Raw genomic sequence first — 19,190 nt, forward strand, 5'->3', positions numbered from 1 at the left:
CAGGTTGATAGGGAGTCAGCAGGTTAGAGAGGTAGAAGGGGGCAAGGCCATGGATGGTCTTGAAAGTGAGGACGAGGATCTTGAATTCGATCATCAGAGGGATGGGGAGCCAGTGGAGTTGGGCGAGGGTGGGAGTGATGGGGCCATGAAGCCTGGTGCGTGAGAGTACCTGAGCTGCAGAGTTTTGGATGGTCTACAGCTTGTGAAGGGAAGAGTTGGGAAGGCCAATGAGGAGGGAATTTCCATAATCAAGCCTTGATGTTGACGAATGCGTGGGTGAGGGTTTTGCAGCCTGAGGGGTGAGGCAATGGCAGAGTTTGGCAATGTTGTGAAGGTGGTGGTAGTCAGTGCCGATTGTGGCGCAGATGTGGGGGAGAAAGGACAGTTCAGGGTCAAACAAGACACCCAGGTTCCTGACTGGCTTAGTGAGGTTGAGTGTGCAACCGTGGAAGCTGATGCTGCCAGCACCTGAGGTAAGGAGGCGCTGGTGTGAGCCAATCAGGAGGGCCTCGGTCTTGCTGACGTTCAGTTGGAGAAAGTTGTCCCTCGTCTAGGACTTGATGTCGGACAGGCAGTTGGTCAGGATGCCAGTAGTCCTGGAGTTCAGGGTGGAGGCAGAGAAATAGAGTTGGGTGTCATCTGCATACATGTGGAAATTTACCCCATGTCTGTGGATGATGTCACCTTGGGGGAGCATGTAGAGGGTGAAGAGGAGGGGACCGAGGACAGAGCCCTGAGGAACACCGCACAAGACAGCGCGGGGGCTGGAGGAGAACAACAACAACAACAACAAGATTCCATTTATAAAGCGCCTTTCACGTCAGGAGGACGTCCCAAGGCGCTGGAGAAGCCATTTGCAGAAACGAAGTGGAGGCGGTGTGAAAGGTAGGACCTGAACCAGTCAAGGACAGAACCTTGAAGGTTGAGGTGGGAGGAGAGGAAGTGGAGGAGGATTGAGTGGTCCACAGTATCAAAGGCGGCGCAGAGAGGTCGAGGAGGATGAGGAGGCAGAGGGAGCCCTGGTCACCCATGCAGTGGGCAGCGCGGAAATCCAATTGGAGGGGCTCAAGGAGGGAGTGGGAGGAGAGGAAAGAGTAAAGCTGGGAGGCAACTTCTCTCTCAATGACCTTAGACAGAAAAGGGAGGTTGGAGATGGGCCGGTAGCTGGATAGCTGTGATGGGTCAAGGGAAGGTCACAAAAGTAGGAAGGAGCAAGGCCGTGGAGGGCCTTAAAGGCGAGGACAAGGATTTTGAATTCTATCCTCTGAGGGATGGGAAGCCAGTGATAGGATCACGGAGAGTACACAAGCTGCTGAGTTCTGGATGATCTGCAGCTTGTGGAGGGACGAGTTGGGAAGCCTGACAAGCAGGGAGTTGGTGTAGTCGAGCCTAGATGTGATCCACTTTTAAACGGAATTGAGAATGTAAACTCAAAACAACAATTTTTAACCTTGACAACCAGACAAGAAGGCATGGATCTAGGGCTGTAAAAGGTAATTTCAGGACAGAAAATGGGAAGTATTTATTTACCAGGAGGTAATGAACAACTGTACAACAACAACAAGATTACATTTGTATAGATTACATTTCACATCGGGAGGACGTCCCAAGGCGCTGGACAGAGTACAGCATTTCAGACCCGAGCTGGGGTTGGGGGTGTAAGGGAGGGGAGGGGAAGGGGGGTGGCCGATGGCATGGACGAAGAGGAGGGTCTTGAGGGGAGACCTGAAGGAGACTAAGGAGGGGGCGAGGCGGAGTGACTGGGGATGGAATTCCAGAGGGTGGGGGCAGAGTGGCTGAAGGCTCTGCCGCCAATGGTGGGGCGGGTGGGTCGGGGACGTGGAGCAGGCCAGAACCGGCTGACAGGAGGGAATGGGCGGGTTGGTAGGGGGTCAGTAGATCGCAGAGGTAGGGTGGGGCAAGGCCATGGAGGGCTTTGTATGTGAGGACCAGGATCTTGAACTGGATCCTCTGAAGGGTAGGGAGCCAATGGAGTCGGGCGAGAGTGGGGGAGATGGGGTCATGGAGTTTGGTGCGGGAGAGGACACGGGCTGCAGAGTTCTGGATTATCTGCAGCCTGTGGAGGGAGGAGTTGGGAAGGCCGACAAGCAGGACGTTTGCATAGTCGAGCCTGGAGGTGATGAAGGCATGAACAAGAGTTTCAGCGGCTTGTAATGGGTTATTATTTTCCTTGAACATATTCAAGACTGAGATAGATAGATTTCTTATTGCAAAAGGGATTAAGGGATATGGGGATAAGGCAGGGTCAGGTTATTAGCTGGAGTTAGATTAGAAGATCAACCATGATTGAATGATGGGGCAGGCTCGAAGGGCCGAATGGCCTACTCCTGCTCCTACATGTTATGTTATGTTATTAGGAAGGCGAGTTAAGGCCAGGACACTGGATCTTTTTTTTTAAAAAAAGCATGATGCTGTGTTAAGATGGCACTATAGAAGAATGAGATAAATTTGGCATTTTCTGTAACTCCAATGCTTTGCATCAAATAGCTTAGTAATTGTTTTTCACTCTTTGAGTAAAGAAGGTTCTATATTGGCTTTTCTGGGCTGAGCCAGGTGTCTGCCACATGTGGAAACCCATTACAATGTTTAAGCGTCTCCAAACCAGACAAAGTTCCATGCATGCCACTACACATAACGTTTCCCTATATCTGGAATGGATTGTACTATCATTTTACGTGGATCATTTAACTAATGCTATGTTGTAATGCATTTGGAGTTCTTTTGTTAAGAAATCTGAAATTGACACTTTACCACTGTAACAGCATCAGGTTGCAACTTTGTAAAGAAATAGAATTCTTTTAAAAGTTGCAATTATTTTGCCAGATGAAGTGGTTTTAAGAGCATTGCAGCAGATTGGTTGGCAGGTTTTTATATGGTTCAGTATTTAGCCAGCGTACTTGAAAATAGAAACATTCTACATCACATCCTCTTCAGCGATACAAAACCCAGAGGAGCTAGTGAGATGAGAAAAATAAAGAATAAGTGTTGCTGTGTCTTCTATTCTTGCATCACATGTCTTGCCAACAAACTTAAAAATACGTGAATGTTGTTGTTCTGATGTCAACTTTGTATCTAGTTTTTGGACAAAAGTTTGAGGAACAGCCTTCTGCAATAATTATGGATGTGCGTCCAAGCTTTGAAAGCAGAGTTTCCAAAAAATCAAAAGGAGGAAAAGAGAAAGTCATATCAAGACCAGAGTCTCGGGTATGTTCCCATTATTCTTTTTCTTTCTGTTTTGTCAGACTGCTCTTATTTCAGATGTAAATTTTGTGGTTGTTTATCTACCAAAAACGAGCATGGGATAATTATGAAAGGTCACTGATGATTTCTAAAGGAATTGTGAAACTTGTTGGAAAAAGCTCAGTGTGTCCTGCCAGTAACTGATTACAGCAGCCAGTGCCAAAGAACATTAGAAATCCTTTCAAATAATATGTAAATAAGATGAAATAGTAATTAATATTGAGAATGGACCAATAAGCTGTGGAGAATGTATTGTAGAAGAGAATGGTGCAGTGATAGGTTTGCTTTGATGAGCATGCATTACATATCCAGGTGGACACTCTGGATCCAGTTCTGTAAATCAACTTCACTTGCTCCTGACACCCAGTTCCTGAGATAGACATAACCTCTGGTTCTGTGGAATATCTGATGGGGCAGGTGCCTGATAGAAGCAGTCCCTCATTAATTCCTTAATGGCCCCCAATTCCTTTACCACCACCACTCTCCCACCCTTTCCTATTCCTCCATTCAATACTTCATCTTGAATATAGTGGCAAAATAAGAAGATAGCAGGAAAATAAGAGATTTAAAGATGTTGATGGCAGGCATAATTAAACAGATGTATTTTAGGAGATTTTGCCGGATTAAGTGGAATTAAGAGCATTGTTGCAGATAGGTGTATGGGAGTGGAGTTAAAGATTCAGCCACTCATGGTGTAGAAGATAGAAATGCAGAATAAGCAACAGACGTCAGAAGAGTACCATTTGGTTTGTAGTGCTGGAGAAGATTGCAAGGTAGGGTAGGAGGGATGAGTCCTGAGGTTAACTTTATGTGGGAGTGAATTTTGGCTACAAGCTTTGGATCTTGGGAAGCCAGCAATAATATTTTGGAAAAATGTACCTTTATGATGACAAAGCATGCCTAAGGATTTCAGCAGCAATGAGAGGACAGTGAACATGAAACATGGTGCTCACTGAGCGGGTGGGTCTGAGGGTTTGAGGAGCCGCAGAGGTAGGATGGGGCATTAATAAAATAATAAAAATATAACTAATTTTAAGACTGTAAAATATATTTTTTTACTGCTATACCTCTATTTAATTTATGCAACCAAATCTGCAGTAATCCATGTGCTTCATTTTGCCATTTCTGAGTAACAACAAGATTACATTTGTATAGCGCCCTTCATGTCAGGAGGATGTCCCAAGGTGCTAGACAGTGTGCAGCAGACCCGAGCTGGGGTCAGGTGGGGGAGAAGGGGAGGGGAAGGGGGGGTGGCCGATGGCATGGTCGAGGAGGAGGGTCTTGAGGCGGGACTTGAAGGAGGCTAAGGAGGAGGCGAGGCAGAGTGACTGGGGGATGGAATTCCAGAGGTTGGGGGCAGAGTGGCTGAAGGTTCTCTTGCCAATGGTGAGGCGGGTGGGTCGGAGGACGTGGACCAGGCCGGAGCCGATTGAGCGGAGGGAAAGGGCAGGCTGGTAGCGTGTTAGGAGGTCGTAGAAGTAGGGTGGGGTGAGGCCATGAAAGGCTTTGTAGATGAGAACCAGGATCTTGAACTGGATCCTCTGAAGGATAGGGAGCCAATGGAGTCGGGCGCGAATGGGGGAGATGGGGTCACGGAGTTTGATGCGGGAGAGGACATGGATGCAGAGCTCTGAATTATCTGCAGCCTGTGGAGACAGGAGTTGGGAAGGCCGACAAGCAGGGCGTTTGCAAAGTCGAGTCTGGAGGTGATGAACACATGAACAAGAGTTTCAGCGGCCTGAGGGATGAGGTAGTGGCGGAGTTGGGCAGTCTGTCAGGACAGCAGTGGTCCTGGAGTTGATGGTGGAAGCAGAAAGATAGAGTTGGGTGTCATCCGCATACATATGGAAGTTGTCCCCATACCTGCGGATGATGTCACCAAGGAGGAGCATGTAGATATTAAAGAGGAGAGGGCCAAGGACAAAGCCCTGGGGGACACCAGACGTGACAGTGCGAGGCTGGAGGAGAAACCATTGGAGGCAACAAAGTGGAGATGGTGAGAGAGATAGGAATCGAACCAGGCAAGGGCGGGTCCGCGAAGATTAAGTAAAGAGGAGAGGCAGTGTATGAGGATGGAGTGGTCGACAGTGTCAAAGGCGGCAGAAAGGTCGAGGAGGACAAAGAGGCAGAGAGAGCCCTGATCACAGATGCTCAGAATGTCATTAGTGACTTTGACCAGGGCTGTTTCCGTGCTGTGGGCAGCACGGAAGCCGGATTGGAGGGGTTCAGAGAGGGAATGGCGAGAAAGAAAGGAGCGGAGCTGGGACACAACGACTCGTTCCAGGACCTTGGAGAGGAATGAGAGGTTAGAGCTGGAGAGAAGGAATGGGTCCAGGGAAGGTTTTTTCAAGATGGGGCTGATGACGGCTGTTTTTAGTGGGGTGGGAACTGAACCAGTGGAGGTTGATGACGTCGGACAGGAAAGGGGCCAGAAGGTGGAGCTGGGAGATGAGGAGAGAGATGGGGATGGGATCGAGGGAGCAGGTGGTGAGTTTGAGTTTGCGGACAGTCGTGGTGAGGGAGAAGGGAGAGATAGGGTCGAAGGAGGATAGGGGAGGAATGGGTGGGGTGGTGGGTCATGAGGGAGAGATGGTGTGGGGGTGGCTGTGGGCAGGGCAGAGGTGGCTAAATGTATCTCCTCGATTTTGGATTCAAGGAAGTCCAGCATCTCCTCACAGTTGGAGTTTGAGGAGAGGATGGGCGAGGCATGGGAAGGTGGACGGAGGAGACGGTTTGTGGTGGAAGAGAGAAAGCCTGGGGTTGTCCTTTGCCTCCAAGATAGCCTTGGAGGAGAAGGAGGATTTGGTGGAGGCAAGAGCTCAGCGGTAGGTCTTGGTGTGGTGAAGCCAAATCTGCCGATGGATTAGTATTGCTCCAATTGCAAGCCAGGCCAGAAAGCACAATCGCTAATAAATCAAAAAATGCCCAATTATCACCACTATGTTACTAAAACTACATTAAGCATCTATTAAGGGTTTTAACCTCCACTCCCTTAAAGCACAGATGCATGCTGCAGAACCCACCTGGCTTAAATTGAACTTAATGGTCCATCGGCAGATCTGGCTGGACCTTATCAAGTTCTACCACTCCACCCTCGCCTCTGCTAAATCGTCGTTCTATTCCAAGACAATCTTGTGGGCCAACGATAACCCCAGGCTTCTCTTCTCCATCACCAACCGGCTCCTCCGCCCACCCTCTCAAGCCTCACCCGTCCTCACCTCCAATGCCAACTGCAAGACGATGCTTCCTCAAGTCCAAAGTTGAAGGGATTCGCCCAGCTGCCTCTGCCGTTCCGTCTACTACCCTCTCCCCATCTCCCCCTTTCACTCTAGCCCCAACCCATCCCTCCCAGCTCCAAGACTCTGAGCGTCCAGCATCTTGGGACGTCCTCCCAACGTGAAAGGCGCCATACAAATGTGATGTTGTTGTTGTTGTTGTTGTTAACACATTCAATACATTTCCCGAACAAATAATTTGAGACTATTTCTTTTATCATTAACACTTTCATCGCTACATAAAAGCAACATGCACACCTCAGTATACAATTGCTCTGTTGCATTAACAAAGTGCATAAAATATTTTTGTTCCTATGGGGGAGGAGTGACAACACAGTTAAAAATAAAACTAGATTTTTCAGTTTGATTTAGGCTATCGAGAAAAAGTTAACTATAATGCAGTTAATGTAATCTATTTTAACAATGCTTTGCTTAATGCAGCAACTCTCTGGACTCAGTAAAATCTTTCATGCAATAGCTTTCAGTGCAAGATGATCATCATTCTTTTGACTATGAAACAGCCTTTGAGTAAAAAGAAGTTGTCACATTTTAATGCTCCAGTTATCTAAAAGTGTTGTTTGTTGTTTTCAGGTGAATCAGCTTGATTTTAATAAGCCCCACTACATAATGCATATCGTCAGCGACCAGAATGAAGCTGACATGATTGAAATTAAGAAAGACAGCGAAAGGGTGGATGAAATCCGTGCTATGAAACAAGCTTGGGAGGATACGGAACCAGGAAGGGCTCTCAAAGTACAGTAATCATTTTCAAAGTAGAATTTAGTGATTTTAATGATGTCTCCCCCCCCACCCCATTTTTGCCAATTATTATTTTGCTTAATTCTGCAAACATCCCCCATTTTTTATCAATTTATCTGTAAGTATATCACAGTCTGAGAAAAATTATTGATTTTTCATTTCGTTAAGGGTCTGAGAGTAGTTTTTTGAGACAAAACACGGCAGCCAAATGTGCACAGCAGTTTCCCACAAACAGTTGTGGATTGAGTGATCATTTTTTTTAAGGAATATGCCTATATTCCGACAACATAAGGAGATTCCAAAAGTGGTATTTTCATTTTTAGATAGGATTAAGGATTGTTTTATGGACCTTAAAATGTTATATGTTACAATGCTAATTTAAAATGTTTACCCCAGGCCATGCAGTCCCGTTTGAAATACATAAAAAAATCCTCATTACAAGAATCTGATAATATTGAGTCGATCGGTGAGGAACCTGTTGAGGAGGCCGCAGAAGAGGCCGCTGAGGACCTTGCTGAGGAAACCACTGAGGAATTTGATGAAGCTGATCAGGAAATTGAAGAAACGAAGGATTTGCCTGAAACAGGTATAATTTAGTTCTTCACAACAAGTCACTTGTAAAGAATACTCGATCTCATACTCTCACACACGAAAGGTACAATATAAATTCTATGGTAAAATTATTGTGGGATTTAGAGCTGAACCCAATTCCTTCTAGTCAGCCCTTCCAGCAAGGATCTCTTAGCTCAGGGAGCACCTAGGCCAATTGTCGTACTCCAATGGATGCCTAATCAGAACACCAAACTCATCACAAATCAGGATTTGAAATGGCATCCCTCTTATGTGCACGACTTGATTTTTCATTGCTCGCTGGGGAAGCATAGAAAACTGATTTGTTAGTAATATTAATGGAATATATTTGTGTGGTAAATTTGATGCATATAAGGCAGTAACAAACTACCAAAATGATTTGTGTTTGTTAACTATCCTTAATATATTATTAAAATCAATAAATTGTCACCCTCTTACATCACCCTCTGTACAGATGTACCAACGCCTTTAAGGCCATTGACATCTCCAACAATTCAAGTTACTACTACATCAGAAGTGAATAAGCAGTATGAAGAACAAATTGAGAGGACTTCAGCTCCAAGGTATTTACATAATGTGTTGTTAATCATATTTCTGAAATCTATAATCATTCTTTGTGCGATCTATTAAATAAAATATTTTTAAATTACTTCTTGATAAAATACAGCCTAATCTGCTTGTTATCATGCTTAGAATTTCCTCACAGTGGCAGATCTAGATCAGGTGTGATGATTGAAAGGTTATTTCAGTGAAAGATGGGTATGAGATGATGCTGAGAATATAGAATGTTTTGTAAAAGTAGAGTTATAAAGCAAAGTAAAGCAGCAGTAGTGTTAAGTAAGGGAATAGGGAGGATGTTGAGAAGTGAATACAACAGCACTATGGAAAATGACAGAAGCAATTTAGGTAGAAATTAGCAACAAAATGGTAATTGCTGACTCCCATCATCACCACCAGCAAGAAGAAGAACAGAATTCTGCACTTACATAGCATCTTTAACATAGGAAAATGTCTCAAAGTGCTTTGCAAAGGTGGAATGGGAGCACAAGATGGGAAAGAGACGGGAGGGGTAGGGGAGAGGGGTACCTGAATCCATAGTTGAATAGATAGATTTTTAAATGGGTTTTAAAAGCATAGGATGAGTGAGTGTGATGGGGGAATTTTTGAAGGTAGCTCCAGAGAGGAGGGTAAAGTTGCCGAAATTTCACCTGCGATGTTGGGAACAGAGCGGGGAGAAAGCATGAAATAAGCCAGAGTTGGCAAATAAGCCAGAGTTTGCAAAATGTATACATTGTTTATAGATTATGTTGGAAATTCTTGCAATGGCTGCTGAGATATCAGGAAAGTGGACCACAATTTTACAGTAGCAACAATGGAGGTAAAGCATATGCATTTGTTTTGTTAATTCGTGTAACTATTGCATAGATCAGAAGGTCCATGAACAATAACTGTTTTCTCAGTGGAAAAAGTGATAGTGAAGCAGCTCAAAATGAAGAGATAGGCATTAAGAATCTGGATCAGCTTGATAACATTCATCAGTTCCGCAAAATACGAGAAGCAATGTTGGAACGGAGAGAGAGAGAACAAAATGCTCGCGTGAAGCTCCAGTTAAAGCAATTGGAGACCTATGAGAATTTGCAGGTGAGATAATTTCTGGACAAATATTGCTTGCAAAGATAGCTTTTGTAAAACATTTAAATTGTCTGCACCTGATATTAATACATCACACACAATGATCAAAGTATGTATGCATTTTAAAATTAATCCTTGGTCCTCGTCTCTTCACCATCTATATGCTCCCTTTTGGTGACATGATCCATAGTCGTGGGGTTCATTTTCACATGTAATTGGATGACACCCAACTCTACCTCTCTGCCTCTACTGTCAATCCAGGACCACTGCTGTTAATGACTGATGTCTGTCAGATAACAAGTCTTGGATGAGCTCTAACTTTCTTTAGTTAAATATAGACAAGACCGAGGTGCTCCTGTTTAGCTACCGTCACCACCTGCTCAACTCAAACCCCAACAACTTTAAGCTTCATGGACGCACACTTCACCTTGTGGAACAATGGTGTCTTGTTTGACTTCCAACTATTCTTCAAACTCATCTGTCCTCTTGCCCGCTCATCTTTCCCTCACCTCTGTAACATTGCCCACCTCTGCAACTGCCTCTTTCCCCCAAGCTGCCGAAACTCTCATCCATGCTTTTATAACGTCCAGGCTTGACTACGCTAATGCACCGCTCATCCTACATAGGCTGTAGACTATCCAGAATTTTGCAGTCTATGCCCTCTCCCACACCTGCTCTGCAAGCCTATCGCCCTGATTCTTGCCCGGTTCCTTGAGCTCCCCATCTCCCAGTAGATTGGATTCAAGCTCATCATTCTCATCTTCAAATCTGACCATGGTCTTATCTAACCCTACCTTTCTAACTCCTTTAACCCTACCAACCTGGTCACTGCCTTCATTCAGGGTACACCAGTCTGCTTCATGTCTCCTGCCCTAACTGCCCCACCATCAGCATCCAGGCTTGCGCCAACTCTGCCCTGCTCTCTGGAACTACATCTGAGTCCCGCTAACTCCCTCCCCTCAATCAAAGACCATTCGTTTGACCATGCTTTCAGTTTATCCTTTCTCTCCCCATTTCTCCCATCCACAGCCCTGGTGCCCATTAAGCAGTGTTGAGCGCTTTGAGGCTTCCTCGAATAATGAATGGCACAATATAAATGTAAATTGTATTGCATTGTATTAATTGTGTGAAGAGAATGGCTATCCCTATCTTCACTACAAAATCTCTTGCCTCAGACCTGACGACACTGAATCTGTTTTCACAAGCTACTCATTCAAAGTTTGGAGAGTGAATTTGACAATTAACACATCTGTAACACATCTTCTAATATATTCTGCTTCACTGAAACAAACAGAATGGATAGTTACATATTCAAATTCCAGCCTCTGCTGATTCATCTCATCTCACCTGATTCTCAAAAGAACTACAATTGGCTCAAATACTTCAAGATTTGGAAAGGGCGGGGGGGAAGCAGCTAGAGTTCCTTCTCCTATTGACTATTCATGGACCCTGCAGGTAGGTGGTGGGTTGGGACAGGACTAGTTTCAGCTGTGATGAACCACCCAGTAAGCCTACAAGCAGCCTTACTGTTAAGGTTAACACATGAATAAGGGCGATTGATGAGGAACCAGTTAAATTCATGAATTCACAAAGCCTTACCCCAGTAAAAGTAGAAGTTTTTTTTTAAAAAGCATTCGAGAGAAGAGGGAAGTAACTGGTGAAATGGGGGCAGGGGTGGAGTCAGGAGTGCTGTAGCTCAGTGGTTAGAGCACTCGCCTCACAAGCGAGAGACCTGGGTTCGATTCCCAGCAGGGTGAAACTTTAGGCAAGTTTCCTTACTCCACACACCTGATAATAATCCCTCAAGAAAAAAACAATAATAAATTGGTCATTTCAATTCACGACTGTTTGTGGGACACTGCTGTGCGCAATTGGCTGCTGCGTTTTGCCCACAAATATACAGTCAATTCACTTTACATTATATTCGTGAAGCGCTTTGAGACATCTAGAAGATGTGAAAAGCGCTATATCAAATGCAAGGATTATTATTATGGAAAGATTTATTTTTGCAAAAAGGCACCCCAATGGTCCTCATACAAACGTCTTTTAGGAAAACACAGCCTTTTCTACCACACTAAATCAGATATTATTTTCTCAACAAACAATGTGTAGAACACTCTTTTATATCAGCAGTTACAAAATCAAGCATCCAGCCAAAAACTCTCTGCTGAGTGCTTCCTGCTTTTTTACCTCCTGAACCCCTTCCATTGATCCTAGACATTTGGTAATGTCTTGATGAGTATCCAACACCAGATGGTAAGAATCTTTAGCTAGGATAATGTTTCTAATCAAAACTTTATTATCTCTTCAATTACTACTGTGAAGATTGGCTAAGAAACATAAAGCAGACCACGTTGACTTGGTTCCACTGTGACACAGGGACAGATTGTTTCACCCAGCTGGTTGCTCTTGAAATGGATTTATTATTGACTAGCTGCCCCGATCACCTAAATTATTCATCAAAGCACCAATTGTCCCTTGCCCACCAGTTTCCTGAGGAGCACGCAGATTATTTCCAATGTCAGCATGTCTGTAACATGCAGGCACAAATTTAAGATGAGCACAAAAAGAACTAAAATATAAAAAGAAAGTTAGAAAAAAATCTTTACACAGAGTTGGTTGAAAGTGGAATTCCTGACCACAAGACAATTTGAAGCAGAGCCCATAAATTATTTTTTAGGGAATTAGAGAATTTCTTCAAGAGGAGGAATATTAAAGGAAATGGGAAGTGAGCAGGAAAATGGGATCAGATTTGGTTACTCGAGGAGAAAATGACCCCAATGACGTGTCGGCAGGGTGGCCTTCATTTCCAAAGCCTCCCTTGGTCTCACCTCCTACTCCTCTGGCTGCTTCCCCTCCTTCGAGCACCTCGCCCTCTTCCACCCTTCTCTCCCTTTGAAAATCCTCCTTGTCTACTGCCCCCCTAAGCCCCACGACTCCTTCCACACAGACATCTCTACTCTCCTCTCTTCCCTGTCCCTCTGCTCCGAGCACCTGCTCATAATGGGCGATTTCAACCTCCACCTAAACTCCCCCTGCACTACTTCTGCCGATTTCACTGCCCTCCTCTCCTCTCTAAACCTTACCCTCCATATAAATTCACCCACCCACAACCGTGGTCATGCACTTGACCTCGTCATCACCCATGGCCTTGACATTTCCAACCTCAGCCTAGTGGACAAGGCCATCTCGGACCACTTTTTCATCTCCTCCTCTCACATCCCTCTCTCCTCCACCAAGCCCTCAACCAACCTCTACTGCCCTTGGAAAAGGCTACCCCTGAGATCCTCACAAAGGCCCTCTCATCATCAAACATCCTATCCCCCGGCCTTCCACCCGCGGAGATCCTGAAGCAGCCGTCCAGCTGCTCCATGTTCTCCTCCACCTTCAACTCCCTCGTCCCCCTAAAATCCAGGACCATCTCCAAACCCACCCAATCCCCCTGGTACAACAACCATCTCCGCCGCCAAAAAACCCAAAGCCGTCTGCTCGAGTGCAGATGGCGGAAAACTGGCCTGACAGTCCACCGCCAACTGTGGCTCGAGCATCTCCACAGCTTGACACGCACAAAAATCGGCCTTCTACTCCAACATCATCTTGGAGGCTAAACACAACTCTAAAATCCTTTTTTCCACCACCCACTACCTCCTCCGTGCCCCCTCTCAGGCCTCCTCTATCTTCGTATCAAATGCCAAGTGCGAGTAGGTCATGGACTTTTCATCTAAAATTCTTAGCATCCGCCAGGCAGCCTCATCCACCTGTCCCTTGTCATCCACTACCTCACCTTCTCTGTCCCCCTCACCTTCCTCATCATCTGCTCCTACCACCACCCCCATTCTACATTCCTTCCTCCCCATCTCTCCCTCCTCCCTCTCACCCACCATCACCTCCATGAAACCCACCACCTGCTGCCTCGACCCCCTCCCCACCAACTTGCTGGTCACCCAGCTCCCCCTCCTCTGCCCACTACTGGCTGACGTCATCATCCAGTCCCTCTCCTCCGGATCAGTCCCTGCCTCCCTCAAAACTACTATCATCACCTCCCTCTTCAAAAAACCCTCCCTAGATCCCTCAAACCCTGGCCACTACCACCCCATTTCTAACCTGTCCTTCCTCGCAAAAGTTCTAGAACGCGTTATTGCCAACCAACTCCTCACACACCTCTCCTCCCACTCCCTCTTCGAACCCCTCAAGTCTGGTTTCCGCCCACAGTACAGAGACTGCGCTTGTGAAAGTCACAAACGACATCCTCTCTATCTGTGACCAGGGTTCCCTCTGCCTCCTTGTCCTCCTGGACCTCTCTGCTGCGTTCGACACAGTCGATCACGCCATCCTCCTTCACCGCCTTTCCTCCACCTCAGTGGGACTGCACTCGCCTGGTTCGAGGCCTACCTCACAAACCGCCAGCAGTACATCTGCACAAACGGCTTCTCCTCCCGCTCTCACCCGGTCACCTGTGGGGTACCCAAAGGATCCATCCTTGGCCCCCTCTTTCTGATCTACATGCTCCCTCTTGGGGATGTCATCCGCAGACATTTCCACATGTATGCAGATGACACCCAACTCTATTTTTCCACCATCTCTTTGCGACCTCCAGTCCCCTGATGTTCTGTCAGTCTGCCTGTCAGATCTCAGGGGCTGGATGAGCGCAAACTTCCTTCAGCTGAACATTGACAAGACGGAAGCCATACTGTTTGGCTCTCGTCAACATCTAAAATCGCATGGCTCTCACCTCCTCCACCTACCTGACCTCCCCCTAAAACGCTCCGAACCCGTACGCAACCTAGGCGTCAGGTTCGACCCCCAGTTATCCTTTTTTCCCCCACATCCGGTCCCTCACCAGCACCACTTTCTTCCACCTCCGGTGCATCACCCGTCTCCGCCAATACCTCTCCTCAAAAGCCGCTGAAACCCTGGTCCATGCCTTTGTCACCTCTCGACTGGACTACTCTAATGCCCTCCTCGCCGGTCTCCCATCCAAATCCAAATCATTCAAAACTCTGCCACCCGCATTCTCACCCGCACGAAACTCCGCTCCCCGATCACCCCAGTCCTCGCCAGACCACACTGGCTGCCTATCCCTGAGAAGATTGACTTCAAGATCCTCACCCTTGTATTCAAGTCCCTGCACTCCTCTGCAACCCCTACCTCTCTGACCTCCTCTCTGCTCATATCCTCCACCCGGCAGACACTGGCCTGCTTCATGTCCTCTGCTCTACCTGCCCCACCATTGGTGGTCGGGCCATCAGCCTCTATGCCCCACTTTTTGGAACTCCATCCCGGAATCTCTTCGCTTTGCCCTTTCAAGGTTTGTATCAAGACCTTCGGTAATCTTCCAACCCCTCCTGAATCCAAACTCCAGCTCGGACGACAGTCCTTGCCTGTCCAGGACTTGGAACAGATTCCTGACATGAGAAGTGCTATAAAAATGCATTTTGTTGTTGAGTAGAGGAAGCAGCTTAGGCTGTATCTGTCTGGTATAGTGGTTCATTAACGCACATTGCTTTTTGCAGCAAATTACAGTGAATATACAGTCAATCTGGTGCACTGCAGAGTCATCTGGTAATAAAGCAATTCGCACTGGACCCGGCTTCTGAGAGAGCATTGACAGTGTGATTTACTTAACCAACTGCCTCCACTTCATCTCAGCAAATGGTTTCTCTTCCCGTCCTTGCCCGGTCACCTGCGGGTACTCCAGGGCTCCATCCTTGGCCCTCTTCTTTTCCTCAGCTTTATGCTCCCTCTTGGCGATGTCATCCGCAGACACGGGGAAAACTGCCATATGTATGCGGATGACACACAAATCTACTTTGCCTCCTCCAGCATTGTCTACGTCCACCATTGTTCTATCAGTTTGTCTGGCAGACATCAGAGCCTGGATGAGTACAAGTTTCCTGCAGCTGAATGTGGACAAGACGGAAGCCATACTCCTTGGCTCTCACCAAAGTCTTCACTCCTGCGGATCTGAACTCCTCAACCTCCCTGGGCTCTCCCTGAGACTCACCGAATCAGTGCGCAATCTAGGCATCTGGTTCGACCCCCAGCTGTCCTTCCTTCAAACACACTCCTCGCCGGTCTCCCCAGCTTCATTATTCAAAGAATCCAGCTCATTCAGAACTCTACTGCTCGAATACCTACCCAGATTAAACTCCGTACCCCCATCTCACCAGTTCTGGCCAGACTCCGGCTTCCTGCTTGTCTCTCGCACCCTCCCCTCCACCATTGGAGGTCGCACTTTCAGCCACTACGCCCTGAAACTCTGGAACAAATTCCCTCAATCCCTGTACCTTATCCCTCTCTCCCCTTTTTCAAGTCCCGCCTGAAAACCTTCCTTTTGGATCGTGCTTACGGTCACCTCCTCACCCAGGCTCGGAGTCAGGTTCTGCCACTGTTAAGCTTAGACGCTACCCTGCATGGAGGGGCTATATAAGTGCAAGTTGTTGTGGTTGATTTCCCTGGACATTGAATTTGTATCACTTGCGTAAACCCAGGCAGTGAAAATCAGTTTGACAGTAGGAAAATAAGTGAAACCTTAAATATCAAATAAATGTGAAGTTAAATTGTCAGCCATTTGCAGGTTAAAGTTATGATTGTTATTTGTACCCAATATGATGTATTCCTTGATTATACATAACAACATATCTACTATTGAGTGCAAAGTGTACTGCAGATAAGGAACAGTCAATATTCTGGGATTAAGAGCCCTTGCTTTATCTGCATTCAGATTTCGTTCAACAGTTTTTTGTCTACCCAACTATTTCAAATAGTTTATATTGAAAAGTATTTACTCTTTTAAAACATATGTTTTTTTACCTTTAACTGACAGCAACTCCAGTCCAGAGCATGTCAGCCTCCCTGGGCTAAGCACTTTAACATTTTGGTGCACACATTGACACTGACTGAAACAAACCCCAATAGAATGCTGCTTTATTAATGAAGCTACACATGCTACATGCGTCAAAAACATTTTAAAACTTCTATAAATTCATGCCTTAAAAATAACATTTGGATTCTTTGGATTAATTTATCCATTTTAAAGATGGAACCCAAATGATAAAACCTGGCTCAGAGAGTGAGTAAACATTAAAGATTCATGCAGTCAAATCAGAGATGGAATCAAATGAACTCTTAACACAATATTTCAGTGTCAAAGTGTGAGCTCTGCCACTGAGTGAGTTATCTCACTGGTGGCCCCTGCCACTGAATTCGTTATTTTGCTGGCAGCTTGGTGGCTGAGCTGTAACCAGGCCAGTTAAGCTCAATGGTAGATTTTGAACTGCTAACATTTGTTTAGTAATTTAGTAAGCCCATGTATGGAGGCAGCATCATATATCTTTTGCTTTCATGAACTGCAGGTCAAGTTAGACGAAGCTCGAGAAGCCATTTTTAAAAAGAGAGAAGCATACCGAAGTAAACTTATTGAAGCGGAAACAAAAAAGCAACAGGAAATCGCAGCACAAGAAGCGGCTCTTTATTCAGAACAAGAGAAGAAAAGTCCAACATCAAAAAAGAAATCTTCCAATGAATCAAAGAACACAGGAAAGAAAAAGAAAAAATAATGTGCATTATATAGGATTTAAATTGCATCTATCTAGTTTAATTTGAATTAGTAAAATAATTATTTACTTGAAAATTACTGTTTATTTCAATTTAAACCTTGGCTAATTTTAGCTGATCTACAGGGTATATCAAGATGGCGTATCCTTTTGGCTGCTGAAGTCCGGATGCCCCATTTGAGAAATGTGCGCGGACTACATAAGCAACATTTTTGTGGTTCCCTTCCAGAAACGTCCTCCCGACGTGAAAAGCGCTATATTCAAATGCAAGGATTATTATTATTATAACAACATTTCATTTACACAGTGCCTTTTTCATGTCAGAAGGACATCTCAAAGCACTCAACATTGGCGGCTGGGCCATTGAATTGGAGGTGGAAGCCGAGGGAGGTAGGGTGGGGAAAAGATGACCAAAAGCGCGGTTTTGACATGCCTTGAAAGAGGGGAGAGAGGGAGTCGGAGAGACTCGAGGAAGGGAATTGCTGAGTTGAGAGATTGCAGAGGCCGGGGGATGGGAGTGAAGGCCATTGAGGAGTTTCTCACTGGGGGAAGAGGCAGCTTGCTGTGAGGAAACAATACAGCGCTTGGTATCTGGCCTCAGTTCCCACCCCTCCGCGATGGCCGAGTGAGCCACCGATTGTCTGTCCTGACAGTGAACCACAAAATGCTGCCCTCAAGTCCTCTCTCTCTTTCTCTCACCCTCTCCCTCGCGTTCTCTCTCTCTCTGGCAATCACTTTCTCTATCTCCCCTCTGTCTGGCAATCGTCTCCCCTCTATCTCTCAATCACACATTCTCTCTCTTGCACATCTCTCACTCTTTCTCTCTCCCCCTCTGTCTCTTCACCCCATTCAATCACTTTCTCTACTCTCTCACTCAGCCGCCCTCATCACTTGGCAGCGGGAACCTCCACTCCAACTCACTATCTGGCAGTGGGTAAGCGCTCGCCATCTTCTCAGCTCAGGCGATTTTATTTCCACACGGTGTGTGTCGAGCTGCTACAATGGGAGGACAGTTAGCTGGGGGAGGGGGGGTGGGGGGTTGCGGGGGACCAGACAGCCCAAAGTTGGAAATGGGGCAGTTGAAATCATCTTTCAGGTTGGATGTGGCCAGTACATAATTCCTTTCAATTCTAAAATCATACTAATCAAACTTCCTTTTCCTCTAGTTATTAGTCTTACTATTTATATTTGTGAAACTTTAAAAAGTTAAAGTGTTGAATTACAGATTACTAATCTATTTCAAATAAAGTTGGATACATCAATCTTCAGTAACCATTGAGTTGTGTATCTTCAAAGGAAGCTCAATGAGTCAATCTTATTAGTATGCTACTATGGTTGGTACAGGCCAAGATATGCACACCGATCAAGACCTGTTTTGTAGCATGTAGAGCCGGTTTCCAAGCGCAGTTTAACTGAGATTACAGATGGGAATTAAAGTATTTTCTCAACATCAGTGTATTTTTGATATATATAACAATTAAGTATTTTAGTTGTTCTCTAAGTTGGGGGAGCTTAATTTCTGAAGGCATAGGATGTTGTGAACAAAAATAACTGCCTTGACCAAAAACAACAAAGGGAGCAATATGCTTAAATTTACATTCAGAAACGAACACTGAAGAAAAAGGATTGCACTTGAAACAGGATATGTATGAAAGCAAAGGCTGACGCAGACTTTTACTATAATTTGACATCCAGTTTACCTTTGAATTGAACTGCAGTCTTTTGCTGAACAGCTCAAGGATACCAGTAGGTTCAGATGAGGGGCAAAGTATAATGGGACAACCATTATCAATTATTATGCAATATTAGTATGTCAGTAATTTTGTAGATCTCTCTGCAACAAGATTTCTGTCTGCTTTGTTTCAAGATGATCTTTCAAGTTTTGAGTAATGGCCTGCTTTTGTGTCTTGTTTTATGATTTTTCATTCCAGCTGGAAAACAGAGTAGATGGTAATTTATATTCAATAGAAGCTATGTTTGTCCAATTCATTGACTGAAAGGCAAGTTTTGGAACTTACTAAACATATCAATTGTGTTGTTTCTGAGGTAACACAGCATTTCAATGTGTTCAGAAATCAACATCTGTGTTTCTTGATATACATCCAAAAATAGTCAT

General features: G+C 45.4%; 1 protein-coding gene across 1 annotated transcript in view; it reads left to right on the forward strand.

Annotated features, from left to right (window-relative positions):
* adgb (androglobin) overlaps positions 1-17,340 on the forward strand; it is a 109,653-nt gene extending 92,313 nt beyond the window's left edge. Inside the window, exons 34-39 of the mRNA XM_007894495.2 lie at positions 3,098-3,225; positions 7,128-7,289; positions 7,692-7,881; positions 8,341-8,449; positions 9,347-9,527; positions 16,874-17,340. Coding sequence (XP_007892686.1) covers positions 3,098-3,225; positions 7,128-7,289; positions 7,692-7,881; positions 8,341-8,449; positions 9,347-9,527; positions 16,874-17,077 — 974 coding nt within the window. The 3' untranslated portion in view covers positions 17,078-17,340. The remainder of the gene's footprint in view (positions 1-3,097; positions 3,226-7,127; positions 7,290-7,691; positions 7,882-8,340; positions 8,450-9,346; positions 9,528-16,873) is intronic.
* Positions 17,341-19,190: the final 1,850 nt, after the last annotated feature.

This window comes from Callorhinchus milii, unplaced genomic scaffold (assembly GCF_018977255.1).
Source record: "Callorhinchus milii isolate IMCB2004 unplaced genomic scaffold, IMCB_Cmil_1.0 Scaffold3, whole genome shotgun sequence".
Classification (NCBI taxonomy): Eukaryota; Metazoa; Chordata; class Chondrichthyes; order Chimaeriformes; family Callorhinchidae; genus Callorhinchus; species Callorhinchus milii.